This window comes from Cricetulus griseus, chromosome 3 (assembly GCF_003668045.3).
Source record: "Cricetulus griseus strain 17A/GY chromosome 3, alternate assembly CriGri-PICRH-1.0, whole genome shotgun sequence".
In the NCBI taxonomy this organism is placed as follows: domain Eukaryota; kingdom Metazoa; phylum Chordata; class Mammalia; order Rodentia; family Cricetidae; genus Cricetulus; species Cricetulus griseus.
In genome coordinates, this window is record NC_048596.1 from 162,164,286 (window position 1) to 162,186,275 (window position 21,990).

General features: G+C 47.4%; 1 protein-coding gene across 2 annotated transcripts in view; it reads right to left on the minus strand.

Annotated features, from left to right (window-relative positions):
- Window positions 1-21,990, minus strand: part of Abcc12 (ATP binding cassette subfamily C member 12) — a 67,888-nt gene that overhangs the window by 37,764 nt on the left and 8,134 nt on the right. For both annotated transcript variants that reach the window (XM_027406100.2, XM_027406101.2), the window contains exons 5-13: window positions 20,767-20,940; window positions 20,183-20,330; window positions 15,524-15,672; window positions 13,110-13,217; window positions 10,956-11,234; window positions 7,105-7,176; window positions 4,193-4,317; window positions 2,884-2,956; window positions 1,306-1,509 (exon numbers count right to left, since the gene is read on the minus strand). In XM_027406100.2, coding sequence (XP_027261901.1) covers window positions 1,306-1,509; window positions 2,884-2,956; window positions 4,193-4,317; window positions 7,105-7,176; window positions 10,956-11,234; window positions 13,110-13,217; window positions 15,524-15,672; window positions 20,183-20,330; window positions 20,767-20,940 — 1,332 coding nt within the window. The remainder of the gene's footprint in view (window positions 1-1,305; window positions 1,510-2,883; window positions 2,957-4,192; window positions 4,318-7,104; window positions 7,177-10,955; window positions 11,235-13,109; window positions 13,218-15,523; window positions 15,673-20,182; window positions 20,331-20,766; window positions 20,941-21,990) is intronic.

Consider the following 21,990-nt stretch of genomic DNA (forward strand, 5'->3'; position numbering starts at 1 on the left):
GATAAGGAAAGGGAGCACTTAGGGCCTGTTAAAATCCACAGGCTTTTCTGCCTGTATGAGGTCCACAGCCCAAACTTGGAAGGGCCCAGCAAAGGTCCCTCCTGCCAGCAAGCCCTCAATTCACTCCAGTGGTACAGGTAGTTTTGCTCAGCCAAGCTCTGCAAACACTTAAGAAGCTAAGCCCTGAACAGGTACCAGCAGCTGGCTGCTGGGCTTGCTTTGTTTCCCCAAGTACACAGATGAGTGACTGTCCTGACCAGCTACTCCAAAGCATCTGAGGTCAAAGCAGCTAAGAAATGTTCTGGAAAGCCCCGGCTGCAGTTTGAGGCTTCCTCCCCTCCCCCACAAAGAATGGGATGAAGAGCGTACCAAGATTATGGTGCCACCTGGTGGCCTCTTTGTTTTCCAACAAGCAAAAATGTGAGCTAAAATGACCTTGGTAAGGTATGCTGCTGGAGAACCTGGGAGAACACTAGCTTGCCTAAGACCTACTCCCCCCCTTCCTCCCCCCCCCTCCGGCTAGTGAGTGTCAAAGATGGGCCATCTCCCAATGCCTATGGGATGCATCCTACATTGGGGCACTCACACATGCATGTGCACACACTCATGCATGAGCTTACACACTCTTGCATGTGCTTACACACGCAGCATATCTCCAGGACTTGCCATGGAGAGAGTAGAGAGAGACAGCATGAGAGGGGAGGCCTGGATTATATTGGGTAAAAAAGGAATCCCAGATTCCCATCAAGTGTTCTGAACCTGAATGTGGGACAGATGCAACAAGGTCTATGACCATACAACCTAATTCTCCATTTCTCCTGGCCTCCAGAGCCTTTCCTGGGTTGAGGGAAGACTGGGGCACCTGGACCCCTCATCACAGGAGTCCATGACTTTCTGGACGAAGAAAGCAAGCAGACCTCTGACCGTAGGCCCATCCAGTCCCCATTGGAGAAAGGGTAGGGCTTGAATTGTTGCCATCTGGCTCCTCTTGGCACCAATGGCCTAGCTCTCAGAGACAACTGATCCTGGAGAATCTACTCCGTGGTAGATGAAAGGTCATGTCCCCACTGACTCCAAAGAATAGGCCTGTGGAGTCACACACAGGGAAAAGCAGGCAGGGGTGGCTGGAAGCTAGGGTGGCTGCAGGGTACACCCAGTGTCTCCTTCATCCCTGCCCTCTCGTCCCCTGCCCAGGTAAGGCCAGTTTCAGGTGGGGAAGGCAAATGTAGGAAGAAGAGGAGTCTCTATGAGCATCAAGGCCTGCACTCATCCCCGGACCTCATGGACCCTCCATGTCCCTGTCACCTGCAACTGGTGGGTAACCAGGACAACAGTCTTTCCCTTGAGTGTCTTCTTGATGCACTCCTCAAAGACAAGCTTCCCCACATGGGCATCCACAGCCGAGAGTGGGTCATCCAGCAGGTACAGTTGACGGTTGGCATACACAGCACGGGCCAGGCTGATCCTCTGCCTCTGTCCCCCAGAGAGGTTGATACCCCTCTCGCCAATCTGTAGACAGGGATAATGGCACAGCCCATCATTAAGTCCACCTGCCAGCCTCTAGTTCTTGGATACCAGGAGCTTCCTAAAGTTCCCTGGGTCTCACACACTGGCTGATTACCTCTGCTCACAAGCTCCTCCACCCCTCACACCGGACAGTGGTTGACTGGAAGAACTCCATCTCCCTCACTCCACTGAAGCCCAGTGCCAGTTGTGATGGGACTGAGCAAGGGAAGCCTACTGAATAAGGGGGGCCTACTGCATGCCTCCTGCTTCCCAGTGCATAGTCCACTGTACATTGACTGATAACACAAAGGAGATTTTTTTTAAGCACGGAACTCTAGAACGGATAGTGAAAAGGAGGGAAAGTGCCTGGGAGATGGGCCAAGGACCCCTCTGTTTACTTCCTTGTATGTAACTGTATGTGCCATAAAGACAAGACATGTGCTATCTTGCTCACCAAATCTCTAAGACCCAGCACCTGATCTGAGGCATGGATTATATGCTCAGCAAACATTTGCTACAAGATGAAAAGCCTAGGTTATGTTTTTCTGGGAATCCCATCCTCCTGAGCCCAGAATGATTCCCACCCTCCTCAGGTGCCCAGCTACTGAGTTAGGTGTTGGTGCTGGACAAGAAAAGAGACCTATGAACCAGGATCTCACATTTTAGCAGGGGGGGGGGTGCACTAGACATACAAAAACAGAAGTCAACATATTCACCAAGTGCTAACCAAGAGACATTAATTGCAGCACTTGGTGACAAACTACTGCCCACTGTGGGACATTCCAAGGAGGGAACGGGAAGCCAGAGCCACATGTACATTCAGAATAGGCCAGCCACTCCTGACAGGCCAGGCCCTCCTGACAAGCAGAGTGAGAGACTAGAAGAGCCAGTTCTCTGAGCTGGCACTGTGGGAAAGATTGCTAGAGGCATGATGTGATGGGGGGGGGGGATCTCAAGGGCTCTGTGTTGCCTGCGTCAACAGGCTCAACATAGGACAATCAGCCTAGGGGTAATGTCTGAAGATGACTCAGCATTCCTGGGCTGCATGGAGCCATGAACAAGAAGGAGGCCAGAGACTTCCAAGTATGTGGCACACTCTGGACCATTGATTTGAGGATACAGGTGGACCTTGAGTTTAGGCAGCAGTTGTCCAGGAACCCTTCCTGAGATGATGGAAAAGTTAGGAGCAGGCTGTAGAAGCAACCATGATGAATCAAACGCAAGTAGGCTTGGGTTCCCCTCCACTTGGTGGACCCCAAAGAATTCTTGACAGGCAGAAATTGGACTTTTCTAACATTTCCTTGGGACTTTCTGTCTCTGGGACATGTAGATATAGATCCAGAGTCAACTGGGCAAAGGGGACTCAGTTCTGCTCACCTCAGTCAGGTCTCCATAAGGGAGGCTGTTCAAGTCCTTCTGGAGACCACAGACATGAACTGTGTGCTGGTACCTGTGGGCACACAGGTGAGAATGGTAAGACTAGCATACAGCACTGCTGCCTCGCTGCTCCTGAAGGAACTGCTGTTGTTGAGGGGACAGGGGGAAGATCGTGCTGCTGCTATGCTCAAGGCTCTCTGGCAAGCTGCCTTGTCGCAAGGGCAGTGCCTCCACAACCCTGGTGAATATTTGCTATCTTAGCCTCCTTATTGATAAATTAGGTAACCATGGAAAGCAAAGGTATTCCAGGGAGGGATGGCATAGGCATAGGCAAAAAGGGGTGTGGCCATGAGACAAGGAGCAGAGCAGTTTGGCTCATGCCAAGGACTCCCATCCCTGATCAGAACTTTCTGTTATATGTGAGCCTTCTGTTGAGGGAAAGAGGAGAAAGAGCCACAGACTTCCTGCTGGGAATACACTTGCTGGCCAATGCCAGCCCATGGAGTATGAGGTCTGTGAGCTCAGATAATAAGAGAAGCCCAAACTGCAACTGGATTCCCAAGTCTGACTCTTCCTACTTCAGTCCTGTGGTGTTTGAGAATGTTTTTGAGTGAGCCTGCTGTCAGGCGGCCTCAATGGAAACAAGTGATGCTGGATACTAGGGCACAAGGTCCAAGACTCAAGCTTTGTGGCAGTCAACTCACAGCTCTGAACTTCATCTTCCCCATCAGTGAAATGGGTAGTCTCCCTACACAAGTTGTATGGGACTCATCTGAGGCAAGCAGACCTAGGAGGATGGCACTTCCCAGAACTTAAAGATAATGACCCAGCATGTACCAAAGATCTAGAACCAGAAGTTTGATGTTATGTCATTGGGCCATCTGAGGACACTAACAACAATATACCTTGATAGTGCCCCTGTGAATTGATCATGTCAGGACTGACTAATTGTACGCCTTCTGTTCATAATCCCAAGCAAAGTTTTAGCTTCTTGGCCTAAATCAAAATTGTAAGATTCATTTTTCTTCAGTCAGACAGCATATGCCCTGTTATGGAGAACCTCAGAGCATATGGGATTCTGCCCTAGGAATGAAATGACAACTATGTCCTCTTCTCGGCATGCCACATGGTCACAGGTCTGCAGAACAACATGCTTCCCCTGAACTCCTGGGTCAGAAAAAGAAAATCTAGCTCCTGGGTGGATCAACACTCCTTAAAGAAAACCACTCAGTAACCATTCCTAGAGGCATCAGCATCTTATGTAGGGTGGACCAACTACCACAGTGCCAGATACATTCCAAGCTAATACCTTTGGTGATTGTACTTCTCTCCAAACAGTATGTTCTCCCTCACATTCCCATGGAAGATCCATGCTTGCTGAGAAACATAAGCCAAAGGTCCATTGACAGCCACAACCCCTTTCTGTAACTGCATCTAGAGAAACAGTAAGGAAAGAACCTTAGAAGATGCATTCCAGGGTCTCTCCCAAATGCCACCCTCTTATTGCATGAGCACTAGTCACATGGATATAAAGGAGTTGACAGACCCACACCCTGTAAGCCCAACTGTGCAGTCGAGGATCTCTAGACAGGACATTTGCAAGGAGTAGGCAGGACATTTAGGGAACGGGAAGTAATGAGTCCTGCTGCCAACTGGAGGGTACAGCCTACACTGACCTCAGCTCCTGGGCCCACTACAGCATGATGTCTTAATGATGAGTAACAAGACTCCACCCCCTTCCACCAGGTGTGCTGAATGGATCCAACTCTCCCTAGCCAGGTTCCTGGGAGAAGAGCACAGCCTCTCTCCCTGGGATAGAGGCTCAGGTATGCCCCCACTTCAAAAAAGTAGCTCTGACTCAGTTGCACAGAACTCTTTTTTTTTTTTTCAAAAAGAGTGGGAAACCCAGTTTCATGTGGAACTTTAGGACCTTGATAACACTGAGCAATCCAATTAGAAAACATGTGAGGCCCAGTTTGTGATGCTGAGTATACATAGGCACTTAAGCTGACCCCACAATGTGTGCTTCTGACAAGATAATGGTAGACAGGAGTGGTGATAAATGACTAACCCAATCAGCAGAGGGGATTTGTAGGGGAATGCATGACCCTTGGGGCCAAAGACTATGGGGCGGTGACAGTGTGGGTGAGCAGGGAAAGTGTCACATGGTGCTGTGCTATTTTGAAAACCTTGGGAATGGTTGAAGGGGCCTGGAGTTAGACTTGGAAAAGAGGTGATAATATTAGCAAGAGCAGTTCTAGAAATAGCAGGTGCCTTCCAGGCACTGTGCTGAGCCAGCTGACATTGTGATAGCTCTGGAGGACTCAGCTCTGGCTGGTGTGTACATTCCCTTTGCTAATCCTTGCCACAGATCTCCTTGGCCATCTTGTAGATGACACAGTCCAGAGAGGTCCATTTCTTTGTCCAAAGGGAAATGGTGAACATGCAACTGAGACAAAGTGGTGTACCCCCACAACCTAGAATGTAGGGGACAGTAAGCCATGCCTGTTAGAGGCTGGCTACAGGTGTGCCTGTCAGGGTGTGGTCAAGGTGAGGTCAAGATGACCCATGATGGGTTTTTAAGGGGCGGCAAAGCACATGGGAGCCTCTAACTCTCTCTCTGGCCTGGCTGCCTTTCTGCCCTGGCATGCTCTGGCTTGCATTTGGCTGGTGTTTATCTGAATAAAGATATCTTAACCATATGGACTACAGATTGGCTCTCATTATACATGGCACCCAACATGGAGCAGGAACCCACAACCCTGAGATTAAGAGTCTCATGCTCTACCGACTGAGCTTTGCTGCCCCTTAAGAACCCATCATGCATCATCCTGACCTCACCTTGACCATGCCCTGACAGGCGTGGTCAGGAACACCTGTAGCCAGCCTCTAACAGGTATGGCTTACTGTCCCCTACACTAGAACCCACTGGCTTAACCCCCATGCCACTCTATCTCTCCCCTGGTCATGGAAAACCACCCGATTTCATCACTGTTTTATGGAAGATAGGCTCTATTTACTCTGAGAAGTAAATAGAGGAACAAATAGTAAAAAGTAAATAGAGGAACTACCCAAGGAACAAACCAGAGGGTCGACTTTAAAAGGAGGCCAGTTTCCTTCCAATAGAAATCAACACACCACAAAAAGGGACTGGCAGTGAATGAATAAGCTGCCCAGTGCAGGAAGTCTGAACATAGCCTGGGTCATCGCCTACATTGTCGGAAGACCTGTGCTGATAGGTGGAGAGTAGGGCTGGTTTCCAGTGCGCCACTTACTCTAGGGTCCTCACAGAAGTACACATACTTAGGTGCCAGAGCCTACCGACCCAGGCCCTGCCTCAAGTCTAAGAAGAGTAGTCATAGTAACTCTCCCTGCAGAGTCAAGGGAAGCCAAAGAAATCAATCACATTGGCACTCACAAGACTCACACCCCCATTCTGGTGGGGCCCTGCTGAGCCTCATTTCTTTATCCCTTCAGGGGTTCCCCCAAATTCTTTAACAATGGGAGGGAGCCCCAGCTCAATCCATCTTCCCTTTAGGAACAACACTAGACAGAAGGAAGAGTTAATTCCCCAACCTCCTCAAAACATGTCTTACTGGAGCTCGTAAAACACGGCAATATGAAGGCCATCAATGACTATAGTATGTCACGTTACCACATGCTTAAGGTGTCACAGCTAGGTAGCAAAAACAGGTCAAGATCTAGGAGCCTCCCTCTTCCTATACAAAGTGTTCAGAGCAGCTGGGTCATACTTCTGTCTCTATGCATTCACTCAGTCCCTTCCTCAAGGCTCTCAGGCAGGACTCGGGGTTTTGGAAACAATCAAAAATTCATCGAAAGTTGCCATGAGTTCCAGTTCCTTCATTTTCTAGCAAGCCACTTTTCTGGATTTTATAAAGCAGGACAGCCTTTAGAGAAGCCACAGATTTAATGACCCATCACTTATTTGGACCAACATGGAGCCAAAAGGAAGCCATCGCTGTTTAACTCCTGTTCTTGGGAGGTAAACCCAAAGATGTGTGAAAACCTTGGGCCATGTCTAGCCAGGCTTGGAGCTGCCAAATGCATCAATCCAAGGGAGTCATCAGCAACATTCATGTTAACCATGTGCAGCCAAACATGATCCCTGTTCTACAGGCTGCTTAAGTCCCCAAAGTCTAAAGCAAGGAAATCCTTCCCCTCTTCCATCAATGTAGTCTTTGTAGCTCTCACCACACTTACCTGTCCTAGGAGAGCTGAGATGAGGGAACTCTTCCCACTTCCAACATTCCCGCATATTCCCAAGACCTTCCCCTGTCACAGAGAGAGATAAGGCTATTACTCCCTGACATTGTCAGGGGGAGCTTGGGCTCTGTGCTGAACAGGCCAGGCAGGACAAGAGGCTACTGCTACCTCTACAAGGTGGCAGCTGCAGCTTCAGCCCCCAAGTCTATGCACAGCTTGGAAGGTTGCAGTGATGTGAGTTTTAATTAAGAGCCTTCCCTGGTGCAGCAAGCAGAGAGCCCAGAGGGCTTTTGGAAATCTAGAAATCCTGTTCACACGTTAATGTAAAACAGCCTTGTGCCAGTTTTGGAGACACAGGTCTCAGATATAAGGGCCGTCTTGTGCCCAGAGACTGGAGAAGTGAGTCTAATGACAGTTAAAGGGGGTGTGACCAAGGGGGACATGGGATGTCTTTGAAATATAGAGAGCTGGGTGATTTCACAAATCGTTTTTAAAAGAAATCTTTTATCATAACAACTCAATTTAGAACTCCAAGTTTTTGTTTTTTTCACTATTTCCACAGAATGACTTTATAGCTGTAGATGTGTCAATTCAGCCATCAAATTGTCACCAAGTACCTGTGACACAGCAGGCATTGTTCTGAGCACCAGCAGTCACCCAGACTCTAGGGTCACCATGGGGGCAAATTCTAGATCCCAGTGAAATCCCAGCCACCCAGAAGATGAACAGGCGAATCCTGTGTTGGCCCCCACAGAGCTTATGTTTTAGTTGGAGATGGACAGAAGGGGAACAACTGAAGTGTTGAGTTTGCCAAGTACGTCTCGTGGATAAGGTAATGAGTAGGCGGAAATGGAGGTACAAGAGAAATTTACTAGAAAGAAAGCTGGTGTATTCGCTTGTGCTGGCCCAGAAACACAAGCTGAGTGAGAGTTTGAGTGAAAGCAATTGGGGAAATACATGCAGCACTGGGAGAGAAAAGAATGACTTGGGTAAAGAGTGACACCCAAAAACCATGCTCTGGTAAATTAGCCCACACAGAAGGCAAATGAAGCTCCAGGCTGCAGGGAAGCACCATCAACTCTAGGAAAGTAAGCACAGATTTGTATGGTACCCCAGCACCCCAGAACCCCTTCAACACCTGTCAAAGTCTTAGACTCTGTGGGTGGAAGATGGACAAGTACACTTAAAGGTCCCAGGCACATGAGCCATGGACAGCACTTGTCATAAGTGACATTGAATAAGACCTGAAGAGGTAAGGCAGGGGTCACATAGGCCTCTGGGGTAACTCCAGAGGGAAATAGCCTGTCTGCTTCTGTGTTTAAACAGAGGTTGCATGTGGAACATTCTAGAACATTTGCAAATAGATCTCCTGCAACCCTTTAGAACAGAGATGCATTCAGCATGGAACTGGATGTAACTCCTTTCCCATCCCAAGCCAGATTAGACACGCTCATCACCTTGTGCCATTCTTAGCACGAGGCTTGCTGCCTGTCATCCATAACTTCTGTGACTCATCTCTGTGGAATGCCACAAAACATACTAAGCACTGGGAATAAGCCACGATCAGGACAGATGCAGTCACTGCCTCCATGGACCCCGCAGTGTCAAAGTTGCAAGTATATGAGGCTGACACTCTGAATCACAGTAGCACTTCAAGATGACGAGGCTGGTTATGGAGGCTTGATGTGGGCCAGCTTCATACAGGCTCCCTATAAGCCTCCGATGAGTCCTAGCCATTGTTAGGTCCAGGTAAGAGCTTCCTAGGCCCATTCTTTTCTCCAGGAAGCCTGCATCTTCTGGGTGTTTCATTGTTTATTTCTCACTCACCAAACATTATTAAGAATCTTGCACCAGGCGTGGGCTTGGGGCTCAGGGCATAACTCAGAATAGCATGCCCTGATCTCATCCTGGAGGACAGCATCTAATGGAATCAAGGAGCTAAATTTGGAGAAACTCAGACGGCCTGAATTTAGAACTTTTAAGGGCAACACTTAAGCCAGCCGTGCTTGTTAAAGGGAAAAGAGGGCAGCGGTTGCTAATGGCAGCTGAAACACACCATGAGCTAATAAGCATTTTGTGTGTGTAGTTTCTCTGTTCTCACAACCACCTTGTGAAGTGAACAGGAAAAGAGACAGACTCTTCAATGTGCCTGAGGTAAAGTAGCTGTAAGTGGCTGGGGCCTGGAACTACTTCACACAATGCTACCTGTGCCTTTTGATGTGTGTTGTGAAAATGTATTGCTGTGATTGGTGTAATAAAAAGATGAATGGCCAATAGTTAGGCAGGAGAGATAGGCGGGACTTCTGGGCAGACAGAGAAAGAGAACTCTGGGAAGAAGGCCAGACATGGAGTATATAGAGAGGGCAGTACATAAAGATGAAGTAATGAGCCACATAACCGAACACAGATTAAAATAAATGGGTTAAATTTTAGATATAAGAACTAGCAAGACAAGCTTAAGCTAAGGCCAAGCTTTCATAATTAATAAGTCTCCATGTCATTTTTTTGTGAGCTGGTGGCCCAAAGAAAACTACAGATGCCCAAATCCAGATATTACCATATACCTAAGATAGTATGGAGAAAAGCAATTGGAGAACTGAAAACAAAAACAAAAACCAGTTTCCTTAGATGATACCGTTTTCTAAGCTGTCTGAAGAAATTGGGATGCTGCCCCCAGAGGCAGGGCAGAGCTACAAGAAAGAAGTGATTTCACTGCAGCAAAACACAACTGAGACTTGAGCTCAGTGGCACTGGGCCCACCAAACATTAGATACCAATTCCAGGGGGCATATGGCAGATGGTTTGTTAGCTGCAAGAGAGGCCAGTCTTCAGCTATCAGGCTTCTCCTTCTGCAGTATTTGTGGAGGGGAAAGCAATCAACGAGGTGGGAGATTACATCACTAGATGCAAGATTAATGCTGAACCTGCTGTAGCAAAATCAGCACCACCTTTGGAGTGCCACCACCAAGAACCAAACGCAGCAAGACACAGGGCAGGAGGAGCAAGAGGAGGCCAAGTGCTCCCTAAATCCACAGCTTCATCTAACGGTGCTACAATTCTCACTCTTGAGGGAAGGATGGACCGTGGTGCCTGGCTGGCTTGGTGAGCTCAGTCCCACCTAGTTTAAACTAGTTAAACAAACAAAAAACATTGCACCATGTTTTGTACAAAAGCAGTGTTTTGTGGTAGGTGAGAGTACAGGGGGACGGGAAGCAGAGTACAGACTAGAGGCTGAGGCAGGAAGAAGATGAGTTTCTGAATAGCCTGGACCTTATACTCAGAACCTGTCTTAAAGTGAACAAAGAATACAGATTGATTGAGTGCCATAAGTGTACAGTCTACCCCTGCCCTCCCACTTCCTGGCTGTCTTGTGCCTCAGTTTTCTCAGTCATAAAATGGAGTAGTGGTTGGACTGCCTTCACTAGAGGCCCACAGCCTGATCGTAAACCGTAACCTCTAAAACTGAGTCAAAATTCTCTCCCTCTCTCTCCCTCTTCCCCATTTCCCCCTATCTCCTCTCACTCCCTTCTCACCCTATCCCCAGTGTAAACCAGAGTAAACATGGAGTTTTTCCTCTGTCACCTTTTACCTTATTTTTTGATATGGAGTGTCTCACTGAACCTGATTTGGCTGTAGCAACCAGCAAGTCCCAAGGATCCCCATGTCCCTGCCTCCCCAGTGCTGGGATTACAGGCATTCATAGTTGGCTGTACCTGGCTTTTTATGTGGGTACTGGGGCTCTCAACTCAAGTCCTTAGGTTTGTATGGCAAGCGCCTCACCAATGAGCCATCTCCCCAGACTCCCAGATATTCCACTACCATAAGACAAAGCTGACTGATACACCCACCTTTCTCACCACAAAGCTGATGTTGTGTAGAACAGACTTGGGGCTGCCATTTTGCCACTTGGGGCTAGCAACTCCCTGTGCTGATGGGCTTTGCTCACTGTATAACTCTGGCCTCTGCTTCTTGAAAAAACGCCTTTTCTGATCTTGTGCCTTCAGAGGGTTACGTCTCCTGTTGACTTCTTGTTCCCATGTCAGGGTGGCATTTGCTAAAAGCAAGATAATATCTGGGTCTTCTGGTTGGGTGACGTAGGATGGGGGACTTTTAGCTATGAGAATTTTCTAAGATTTAAGAGACAACAGTAAATGGGCAGATGTCATCCATTTGCAAGAATCCTCCTAATTCATCTATCTTCTAATGACCCCAAATTAGAATCTTGGCATTTCTACCTAGGACATGCAGGACTGACCAGAAGTTATTCCCCCAGGAGTGCTGAAGCAGAAATAGTCCACTGACTCAAACTATCTGGGACAGGTGTCTTTTAACCCTGAGGCCTATGTGGGTCACCCACATTGGAGAATGCTGATCTAGCTACACTTCATCCTCATCTGCACCTCTGGCATGGGGGGACGGGCTTCACTGTATATGACACTGACACATAGGAAGCCAAGGTCCTCTTGTTCAGTCTCTCTGTCCTCTTCCCCACTCAGCTCAACAAAACACTTGCATGTTACTGAATGGTACAAAGCAGAAATGCACACACAAATAAGGCATAGCTCCTGACCTTGAAAAAATTGTTTGTGAGGAGAAGGGGACATGAGCAGATCAGTGCAGTGAAGTGTGACAAGAACACAACACTGTAATGGCCAGAGGAGGGACACATGACTCCCCTTCCTGGAGGTCCATGTGTCTGGCACCTGAGCTAAGTCTGTGTAGGTGCCACACAGACAAAAAGAAAAAAAAAGGAGGGAGAGGAGAGAGCAGGAAACATGGGTCAATGCCACATGGCAGACAAGGAAGCAAGCAAAGCATGGTCTGGTAGGTGGGGGAGAGAGGTGGAGGTGTTCTTGTAGGTGGTCAGGGCATGAAAGAAGCCATCTGGGATTGCTGAATCACAGAATGCAAAACAAACGTGGAGAAACTGAGGAGCCAGTGATAAGGGCTCAAGTGCAGTCCTGGAAGAGACAGGAGTTCGAAGATCCCAGCAGGTGAGTGCTGGCTGGCATGCCAGCAATTTAGCAGCTCTGTGGGAACTGACTGTAATAATGATTTGAAGGCAGTTTTGGAAATGGAGAGCTGGTCTATAAATCACTGTGAGTTCAGAGAACAAGTGATGGAGACCTTAATGGAGGTGATGGGACAGTGTGGAGGCTGAGGATTCAAGAAGTAACGCTCTTCCTTGAATCTACAACACCTTTTCTTGTTTAGAGCAAGGTGATATACAGAGTGAATGAAGCACTGTTGACTCTTGTACCTGTAAGTGGCCAACAGTGTGTGTCTGCCATCCCAGTCTTACAAGAGTGCCTCTCCTCACTGAGAGGACAGTAACTGGAGTCTCTATAGGGCTCTGGACTATTTGGAAGCAAAATAAATAAATAAATAAATAAATAAATAAATAAATAAATAAGTGCAAGAACCCAGGATGCTTGAGCTGACTCCAGATTTCACAGATAACTGAACTGCCTTTCTGTAGGCAAGAATGTCCTCCTTTTTGTCTTTACCTCAAACCTATCAAATGCCTTCTTGCATCTCACATTTGACCAGGTACATATCTTACTTGGCCCTGTGCCAGAACAAGAGCACCAAAGGACAAAGACTACCTCTCCCTTTTCTCTTTTCATTTCAGATCATCTTTGGTGGACCAATAGTGGCTAAATGATGACCCTGAGGTGGTGTGTGCCATCACACTCATCACAGGACAAACCAGGGCTGACTCAGTGCCAAGGCCATGCCCACAGCTACAGCCATGGGTGAGCCATGGAGGTTAGGAATGCTCCCTCTGCGAGTACACTGTCTTGTTTTCCCTCCAGATCATACCTCCTTCAAAACCTTCACCATTCATTCTCCCTTCTGTGCACTAACTATCCCAGCTTCATGCCCATGCAGCCACAGGCCTAACCCAGCCCTCCAGTAGACCTGAACAGCATCCCCTTTGATGAGCATCCCCTGCCCCCAGAAATGAGCTCTCTTCCCTACTCACCCAGTGTTAGTTATACCTTCATTCTCCTTAGAGACACACTGGCTTCGGCCATTGCTTTGACCGAGAAAGGCAAGATTGCAATTGAAAACTTCATTACATTAAACATGGCAATCACACTAAATGCCTGAAGAAGGAAAGAGAGGATCGAGGGTTTAGGACTGAAAGTTGCTTTGGCTCCAAGCTGCTCTATCCATAGGGGGTTATACTTACTAACATAAGAAACAGTGGCACAGTTGGGATTCACAGAGGAAGGCTTTTTCATTTCATGGCTCAGAAATCATGGGTTGGTAACGTGGGGGCAGTGGCTTTGTAAGCTATCTTGCTTTGGGAATTTTCACAAAAATGATGGGAAATGTTATACCCTTGTCTATCCATTCAGAAGGGAGAATATCCCCTAACTGAACAACTTCATACATCTCCATCCATACTGTGCTTTATTCAGACCAAGACTGCTCATTCAGAGCCCTGTGCAGATTTGACTAACTCATTTTCTGCTGTAGGAAAGTCTGTGACATCTGACCCTCTGGGGCCACAGCATCTTTCTCCAAAGTCACTGACTGTATGGGTTTTCCCTCCAAGCCCTGTCCAGTATAATATCTCTGGATACTGGAGAGCCTCACTGAAGCTTTCTCCTTTCTGCTAGTACCCCAGAGTACATGATTTCATCTCTCAAACGCCATCTTTTCATGTCTGATTTCAACCATCAGCCTCTTTCTATTTGAGAAATTAATTATACATCTTCCTCCAGCAAATCACAAGTGATGTCTGCTGCTGAACAAGCTATGTGGACAGGCCCCAGGTTTGAGCTAATTGTACATTGCTAAGAAGATAACAATGGATAATCTCATCACATCTTGTCCTAACTCTCTCAATCAAGAAGAACCACCTTCACACACACAAACACACACACACACACACACACACACACACACACACAGAGAGAGAGAGAGAGAGAGAGAGAGAGAGAGAGACAGAGAGAGAGAGACAGAGACAGAGACAGAGAGTATACAGGCTACTGATGGACCTGGAAGCCAACCTCAAGTGCCATGACTCTAGCAGAGGAAGGGAACAAAAAGGATTCCCAATCCAGAAATATGTTTTGGATATTGCTTTCTTCTAAACTGTTGTGTCAGAAAAATTAACATTTTATTTCAAATTCCTTTGTTTGATGTAATAGAACTAGAGGAAAGAGAGACTGTGTGTGTGTCTGTGTGTGTGTGTGTGTGTGTGTGTGTGTGTATGTGTGTGTGTGTGTGTGTGTGTGTGTGTGTGTGTGTGTGTTACACACACAATTCTTTGGGACCATCAAAAGCAATTATAATAATTAAGCAATGTTCTACTCAGAGAGAACACTATTGCCACTCATTATGGCTTTGGGTTCATGACTAGGTCCAAAGCGTTACAGTCTGAAGAGCCTGAAAATAAAACCACCTCTCACATACAAAAATAATGCATGTGTTAATAGAATTATTAGAGGATGGCCCAGCAAAAGCATCTGCTTCTCACCATGACTCCCCCTGAAGTCCCTGCTTTGTATGCTGAGTTTCCTCCATGAACTTAGCTATAGTTGATCCTTACCCACACACTTCTCCCTTGCTTTTTGCTTACTTTCCTCCAGCTATTTGTTATGCAAACACTATCTTAGCTGGGCTTTTCTTCATTTAAATCCAAGAGGCATTTTTTCTCCAGCTCAACATTTCTTTATCTTTGACTGTGCTGTTCCCTTGTCAAAAGCTCCCTTGCCTTACATTCATCCCACTTGCCCTCAGAGACCTCAGACCACACCCATCTGGCCTGGGTGAGAGTAGGCAATGGAGAGCATGGAAGCCCCCACCTACCCCATGATTCCCTGAATTTATGCAAAACTACTCACCCCTCCTCCTAGCTACACTGATGGAAACTAATACCAGGCTGCTTAATGATAATGAAACCAAGGCCAGGTATGGCCGATGGTCTGTCACAAGTCAGGCTAGATTCAGCTCTCAAGCTCAAAGGAACCCTAACTCCAACCTCAGCCTGATTGCTTTGAGTTCTCCTTAATGTTCACTGTTTGTAGCACACACCACAGGAGGAGAAACAGCCAAGTGCTTGATAGGTTTCCTGGCTTGTTTTCCCTCTAAACTGTGTTTCACTGTTAAAAGCCACCCCTGCTCTGCAAGGACAGGGTAAGAATGGTGGACAGGTTCTCCTGAGTGTATTGTCAGCCCAAGCACTCATATACAAACTAGATCAGAGTAAAACTGAGGTGTAACAGTTGTACCTGTAATGCCCAAGGCCCAGGGCTCAAACCCTAATTAATTAGTCCAGTGAAATGTCCTGGCATCATTGGGAGTTCCAATGCCATGCATGACAAAGTTGTCAAGGGGCTTCTCACCTGGGGCTTGCCAAGGATAGGGTGCAAAAGTGGTCTGACCTAGACAAAGCTCTTACCACAGGGGCAGTGAGCTTGCGTTTCAGGAAGATGTGGCAAGTGAAAGTTGACACGATGGCCATGGTGGACACAATGGGTGCCAGGGCTGAGTTTCCACTTTGGACATATCCAGCCTTTTTCAGTAAATTTTTCTCTCTCTTCCTTATATCTGCAAAAGAGAAGGCAATTGGGGGTGATCTTATTTTGCATTCCAAATCCTAACATTAAGAAATATATTCTTCCCAGGCTGGGGAAAAGGCTCAGCAGGTAAAATGTTTGCCACACAAGTGTAAAGACCAGAATTTGGGTCCCCAGAACCCACATAAAATCTGCATAGGAAGGGTCACTAACTGACATCCCATCACTCAGAAGACAGAGCAGCGAATCCCTGGAGCAAGCTAACCAGCTAGACTAGCCAGAATAGCAAGTTCCAGGTTTAGTACGAGACCTGCCTCAATGGATATGGTAAAGAGAGATCAAGAAAGACACCCCCAAATGTCAGCTTCGGGCCTCCACATACATGCACCCATACATGTAGACACATAAACACATACACACTCAAAAGGAAGAAAGGTCCTATAGGCTCATGTGTTTGAATGCTTGGTCCCCAGTTAGTGGAACTGCTTGAGAAGGATTGGGAGGTGTGGTCTTGTCAGAGTAGATGTGGCCTTATTGAAGAAGGTGTGTCACTGTGGGTGGGCTCTGAGGTTTCAAAAACCCATGCCAGGCCCAGTCCCTGCTGCCTGCAGATTGGGATGCAAACTCTCAGCTACTGCTCCAGCACCGTACTTGCCAGCCCACTGCCATGTTCCCTGCCATGGGCATTGAAACTGTAAGCAAGTTCCCAATAAATTATCTCTCCTAAGAGTTGCCTTCACAGCAATAGAATAGTTAATAATACAATGAAGAGACATGGATTATTTCTGTCTGGTTCTCCTCCAAATGAGGGTGAAATGAAAACTATCAAAACCAAGCAGCACTAGGCTCTCAGCACTTCTGCAAGTTGATGGTTTCCAAGGTCCCTCTCAGCCTTGATACTCCATATATTGAGTCATAAGCTGGATACCTACAAGGGTCAGACAGGGACTATTCATGACAGGAGTGAGCACAGGTGAGACCAGAGTGTGACAGAATGGAAAGGCCCAATTGGGCCCAGGGAGCCTCATGTGGCTGGACCTTCAACTGCCCAGACTCTGTGGTTGAATTTTTATAATCTAGCTCCCTAAGTTCAGATGCAGGGAAGGAGCTGAAAAGGACATCTGTAAACATTGCAGAGCCGAGGGCATAGGTGGTAGCCTAGAGACATCCAAAGTGGAGCCCCTGCCAGGTGTCCCAGGAACAGACACAAAACCTCAAGAGACTGTCGTCTCTTCCTCCTCCTCCTCCTCCTTCTCCTCCTCCTCCTCCTCCTCCACCTCCTCCTCCTCCTCCGTCTGCAAGGTGCCCTTGGGTTTTATAGGAATCAACCTAATTCTAGCCTCTTGTGCACAAGCACTTTCACACAAGCACTGGGGCTGCCACGCATTGTTCTTACCTCACTAGGTCCCACATTCTTTTAACGACTAGGGCAAGGAGAAGCTAGTGCAGCGCCCTCTGGATAGAACAGGACCTGTTCAGCAGGGGAACTTGTTTCCATTTTAGTATTGGATCCAGGGCTCTGCTGTCCATGTGCCTTTCACCTTGAGAACCCACAGTGTCCACACCATTGCCCCTACCAGGGGGCTTCCCCTTAAGCCCTCACTGCCAAACTTCTCTCAGGGCCTCTGTGGTACTCTTCCCCACTCTACCTTACAGAATTGTCAATCACATGTTCAATCATTCTGGAGTTGAATTTGGTGTCTACTATATGACGGGTGCTGTGCCTGGGGCTGGGGACACAGAGGAAGCAGGGTTGCAGTAAAGAAGGTAGGCAATAAAGGAAACTAGAAATAAACACCTGTAACCCCACCACTCGGGAGGCTGAGGCAAAAGGATGTTGGCTTGGAGGCCTCCATGGGCTTCGAAGCTAGTTCCAGGCTAGCCTAAAACACTGTCGCAAAAGGAAAACAGCAATGATAATAAAACTTGAGTATGATAATTTAAAATTGTGTTGGGTGATCAGAAAGAAATAGCCAAAGCTAAATAATAATGGGGCACTGGTACGCTGTGAACACACTTGGAACACTGGTCCAGGGGCCTCAGGACGACAGCAATGGGAAGAGACCCAAGGTCAACACAAAGCCAAAAGGAACATCTAAGGAAGTGACAGGACAAGGAGCCTGAAGCATGAAGGAGATGGCATGATGCCCCTGAAGCAAACACAGGTCCTCATGGCTGGAGTAAAGTCACCAAAGGATACAGGAAAATGAAGTCACCAGACTCCAGGTCTACTGAGCCAACGAAGGAGTTCGGATTTCACTAGAAACATCTAAATTTGATATAAGTGAGGTAAGGAACTAGTGAGGAATTTCCCACAGGCAAGAGGCAGTGACTGCTACTTTAAAAGGTTACCCTGGAGCAAGGTGGGTGGCTGCTGGGGGTGAGAAATGGGCTGCTGCTGTTTCTGCTCCTGCATGGCCTCTGAGGAGAGACCGGCTTAGACCAGGATGGTAATGGAATGGAAAGAAGCAGATGGGCTCCGGGTATGCCTGGAGCCAACAAACATAGGGCTATTTTCGAGCTTAACTCTACTTAAGTCCTCCCTGAACCTTTGCAGTGGAAATCCTTTTCCTAGCTATTTGGGGAGCTCCTATGGTCTGCAAATAGTGGGAGTTTGATCTGTAATCATTGAACCTAACTGACCTGAGCTACACTGAATTGGGTTACGTTGAATTAAGTCCAGTGGAATCAGAATGAAATGAAATGAAATTGAATTAAGTTTAGAGTGTGAAGGGAAAATTTCTGTACCTTCAAAAGCCTATTGAGCTGCTGATGGCCCAGCCAGGGGACCTGCCATCTGTGAGTGTGAGCAACAGGTTTTCTCCTGTTTTAGGGGCAAGGTTTGTTTGTTTGATGTTATCTTTATGGTTTTGTTTGTTTGGGTTTGGTTTTTTGTTGTTTTTGTTGTTGTTGGGGTTTTTTGATTGTTGTTGCTGTTGTTTGAGTTGAGGGACACAGTGTCTCACTCTACAGCCCAAGCTCCCACAGTCCTTGCAATCCTCCTGCCTGGTCTCTTGAGACCTGGAAGTAGAGGTAGGTACTCCAGTCCCTGAAACACAAACACAGCTTTACCCCAAGTTTACACTGGGCTAAGTATGAGGGCAGACCCTGAGAGCTGACTGTAGCAGGACTCTGGTCCTGGAGTGACTGCCACCTGAAGCCACACCAGCAATTCTACAGCTGTCCCCATGCTTAAGGTTTACATTTAGTGGTACAAGCTCTGTAGCCGCTGAAGGACAGTAAGAAGGCCTCCTACATCCTCATGCAGAAGGTTGAACCTGAGCTTTTGCAGAGTTGCCTGCTACAGCCTGGCAGCCCTTCTCCAGTGGTCCAGTACATCTCAGGATTGGGTATTTTCGAATCTATGTCAGATAGGGAATGATGCTTGTGATGAACAAGCCTCTGGGGTTTCTGCTTCAAACCAAAGCCACTGAAGATGCAGATGGAGGTGTGGCAGCAGAGAGGCAATCCTGGACAACCTCTACCCTATGTGAGGGCTGATCCTGGACTTCACTCAAGAGACCTCCTCCCCTGTACTTGCCATTCCTCTCCTATCCCTGTCCCCACCTTTGGAAAGCCCATCTCTTCCATAGACCTCCAGGGTCTTCAGGGAAGGGGAAATCCTGGGGACCCTCTCTCAACCTTCTATCTAAGGACCAGAAAAGCTATGCTTCCATTAGAAGAGTTCAGGGGGTCCTCGGATCTCTGGGGTGTGGGGAGGTAAAGGCCATAAGCTCTGCACATCTTCTTTACCCTCTAGTGAGCCTTTCCAACATGTTCTAGTGCCTGACTCTGGGCAGGACTGAATGACAGGAGGAAGGGGGTAGAAGGGAATAGATTTTCTCCAGCTCTGCTCTAAATAAACAACAGTGTTGGGAAGGAAAAAAAAAGATTTACATTTGACTGAAGTCGGCTTGATATCACCTGAGGAACTACAAATGCATCCTCATATCTGCTAATGGCCCATTGTGTCAGTGGGCCATTTAAGTATGATAAAGCCACTAAGAGCAAGGAGAGTGTGTGTGTGGTGTGGTGTGGGGTGTGTGTGTGTGTGTGTGTGTGTGTGTGTGTGTGTGGTGTGGTATGTGTATGTGTGTGTATGTATGTGTTTGTGGTATGCATGTGTGGTAAGTGTGTGGTGTGTGTGTGTGTGTGTGTGTGTGTGTGTGTGTGTGTGTGTATGTGTGTGAACATATTCTAAGTCAAGGAAATAGCCTGACACAGCTCCTTTACTGCTCCAATATGTTTGTGGATTATTTTTATAGAGGGTAACCGGCCAGCACTAGATGTTCTCTGTGCCCCAGAAAACACGAAACCATATGCTGCTCACCCTTGGGTTCATTAGAACAGATGTCTGGGTCTATTAAAAAATTGCTACAATCCTTGGAAAAATCCTCTGACCTACAAGAGTACCTTAGGAAGCCCCCTCAATGCCCTGCCCTGCCCCCTGCTACAATGCCTGGCCCTGCAGAATTTAGGAAGCCCCTAAAAAAGCATGTTCTACCCATGTAAGTGCCTTGCAAAGCAGCTGCTCATCTTACCATGAATGGTGTTTATAAATGATTTCTCCCAGGCATACATTTTAATCAGCTTGATGCAGGTCAGAAACTCATTCATTGTCTGAACTCGCTTGTCTGTCACCGAAATTGCTGATCTTCGGAAAGCTGAATTGAGTTTGGCCATAAACATCTGAAATTGAGGTACAAGCAACCGTATTCAGGGAGAATTGCTGAATTGCAGTTGGCCTGAAAATCCAGGCATCAGAAGATATCGCCAAACATAAGTTCTAAGGGGGCTTGGCTGGGAGGCTCAGTCCAGTCCTTCCTCGGCACTGTGGCAGCTGACTTAGCCAGAAGGAAACACCTGGGGATCTGTCAGGTAATAGAATGAAGTGCCAAGATGGAGGGCAAGAAAAAAAATTGGCAAACTGCACAAGCATCCTTCCTCCCCCAGGGTACTCAAATTCAAGTTCTTAATGAATGACACGGGGCCAACTCAAGACAGAACACCTGTGTTCATGGAGGTACAGGCTTTGGGTTTGTACTGCAGCCCTCACTCGATTCAGCACAATTGTGCATGCTGATCACAAATGTCAAGCATTTTGCATTGCACATCCTTGACTTACCTGGATGGGGATGAATATGATATATATGCATATCCCGACAAGAGCCGTGGACCCCAGAATGAAAAAGGCATACACTGCACAAACGACCATTAGGATGGGGATGGTGGCTGGCAAGGGACAAAACAAGGCAGCCTCAAACAAGGAATAACTATCACTTGATAGTATATTGAGCACCTAGAAAGAAAACACATGGATTCAGGCTTGGAACATGGAAGCTTTCTGATTAGCAAGAAGTGGGGCACACCAAGGGACCAATGAGTTGAGTTGTGTGACCTCACTCTGGCATGACTTTGGAGGGCTAGTTTCTTAGAAATGAAGATCAAAAAGAAGAGAGCTGCAAAAAGATACGGTGGGGTTTGGTAGCATGCTGAGGCCCTATTTATGTCTTTAGTGGCACAGTTCTGCTTTACTCAAGGCAGCAATGCGACCAACTAAAAGACATCTCCTCTGTGGACATGGTCGTCCAAGCATGTGATCCTGGCACCTGGGAGGCTGCAACAGGAGGATCTTGGGTCTGGGCCAGCATGGGCTCCACAGTGAGACCATGTCTCCTAACCATCAAAGAAGGAACCGGAGAGAGATGAAGGGAGAGGTGGGGGTGGGGGGAGAAGGAAGAGGAGGAGACCTTTCTGCCTTCTTTGCGCAAAGTGCGTGGCCATGTGACAGTGGGGTTGAAAGTGATGTGTAAGCCAAAGTATAGAGCCAGATCTGGGGAAGAATTTTTAAAGAAAACTAAGCTCAGCCCCGGAAAGATACATTATTTGTGTTTTTCTCTCCCTCCTACTGACTTTCTGAGAAGGTTGGTGTGGTTGGATCTCTTACAACCATCCTGAGTCATTAGGAGAGACATGTGATAAGAAAATGATGAAGGAAAGGAAGGCTCTCAAAGCTATCCTCCCCAAAGCCCTGAATTGCATTCTCCCAAACTCCTTTAAGATAAAGTAGGATAAATTCCTTTTATTTGCTTTTTTTTTTTTAAGAAAGAGTCTTGTATATACCAGGCTGACCTCAGATTTGTAATGTAGCTAGGGGTGACCTTGAATTTCTGATCCTCCTGCCTCTACTTCTAAGTGCTGGAATTGCAGGCACGAGGCACCACACCTGGTCTATGTGGTGCTGTGGATGGGAGCCCAGGGCCCTGCACAGGCTGGGCAAGCACTCTGCTAATGGAGCTCCACCCTCACCCCTGGCTTCATTCCATGCAGAATCTACTCTGCATAATTG